Below are 1,557 nucleotides of genomic sequence, written 5' to 3' on the forward strand. Positions count from 1 at the left end.
GTGACGAGAGGGACGCTCCCCCCCCCGACCCGGCGGGCTTGGCGTCCAGCCACCGGAGACAGCTGCTCGCGTCCGGCGAGGGCACATCGGTGCCTCTCACAGCCATGTCCTTGCTGGCGAGGGCCACCGGCCCGACGAGCCACACGCGCCGGCCGAGCGTCTTTTGGAAGTGCTCGACATAGTCCCGCTCGAGGTCGTGGAAGCTGTTGAACACCTCGCCGAAGCTCCTCTGGTCGGCGGCGTTCATGCTTTTGAAGATTTCCCAGTGCCACGGCCTCTTCGCCGGGTCCAGCATCTGGCTCCGCCTCAGCTCGACGCGGTGCGGCAGCTCCGGCAGCAAAACGAGGGCGTCGGGGTCGTCGGGGGCGTTCTCCAGCGGGTTGTGCCGCAGCATGCTGTCGCTGCAGGCGCGCGCGAACATGCTGCTGCCGAGGAACGCGATGCGCGGGACGCCGCGCTCCGCGGCGGCGTCGACGGACCAGTCGAAGAAGCTGTCGGACACGACGGCGTCGGTGCGGTGGTCGGCCAGGAACCGGTCGAAGGGCTCCCGGAGAAGCCTGACCGCTTGGTAGAACTTGTCGCGGTCGTCCTGGGACGCGAGGGCCGTGCCGTTCTCGACGCCCGGCGGGAGCCCGACGTCTGGGAAGGGCACGACGGCGATGTCGATGGCCGGGGAGCCAGTGCCGGCGAAGGCGTCGTTGGCCCGGTCGACGGCAGAGCGGATGATAGCGGCGTTGACGGGCGTGGTGAGGATGGTGCACCTGACGCCGCGGCCGGCGAAGAGCGCGGCCATGTCGGCGATAGGGATGAGGTGGCCGGACGCCAGGAACGGGAAGAAGAGGATATGCAGCGGCTCGTCGCGGACAGCCATGGCCGGGGAGCTAGCCGCGTCCCGTGACCGACAGAAAGCACTACGGCCGGCGTGGAGGAGATAGATCGAGTACAGATGCAGATCACACACAAGCCTCGGTGCGATTAAGATGAGAGTCGTGTAGAGGACTATTTATAAAGTCATACGTAAAAGTTTGGGCTCTCGTTGTCTGATGGAACCAACGAGGAAGGGGAGCGGGAGAAGTGGCTTCAGGCTTGGTGATCTCCGTCTTCCAGAAGCGAAGCGTTTGGAGTGACGTTCAAGATTTTGGTACTCCCACCGTTCACGCAGACATTTCAGACATTGTGCACAACAATTTAATTTTAGTTGTCTGAAACAACTTACAAAAATGAATGGAGGGAGTACCTTGTTTGATGGATCTTGTTAGGCTGCTTTTAATGCATGGGTGCTTAGATGAGGTGTTAAGCATATTAAAAAGTTTAGCAACTAATGTCCATAATGCATAGGTGCTTCACTTGTTGGTGTTAAGCTCTCCTCATTTAATGCTTTAGCAACTAAACTATTTCATGCATTGGTGGATTTCTTTCATTTAATTGTTTTTGTCTAGGTTCGCGTGCTTAGTATTGGTTCTTCCTGGGGTCACTAAACTCACTTATCTTCTTTTTATGACCTTGCCACATCAGATTTTTTGCCTACGTGGCAGCCTTAGCACCTGTATAAGGTGG

The 1,557-nt window shown here is 58.3% G+C and overlaps 1 protein-coding gene across 1 annotated transcript; it reads right to left on the minus strand.

Moving 5' to 3' along the window:
* Positions 1-35: 35 nt before the first annotated feature.
* Positions 36-1,026, minus strand: LOC125529047 (scopoletin glucosyltransferase-like; the record flags this gene model as incomplete). The annotated part of the gene is given in 1 exon segment (XM_048693452.1): positions 36-1,026. A coding segment is annotated over 1 exon segment (836 nt), but the record flags the coding sequence as incomplete, so codon positions are not given.
* Between the last annotated feature and the right edge of the window lie 531 nt (positions 1,027-1,557).

This window comes from Triticum urartu, unplaced genomic scaffold (assembly GCF_003073215.2).
Source record: "Triticum urartu cultivar G1812 unplaced genomic scaffold, Tu2.1 TuUngrouped_contig_5303, whole genome shotgun sequence".
NCBI classification, from domain to species: domain Eukaryota; kingdom Viridiplantae; phylum Streptophyta; class Magnoliopsida; order Poales; family Poaceae; genus Triticum; species Triticum urartu.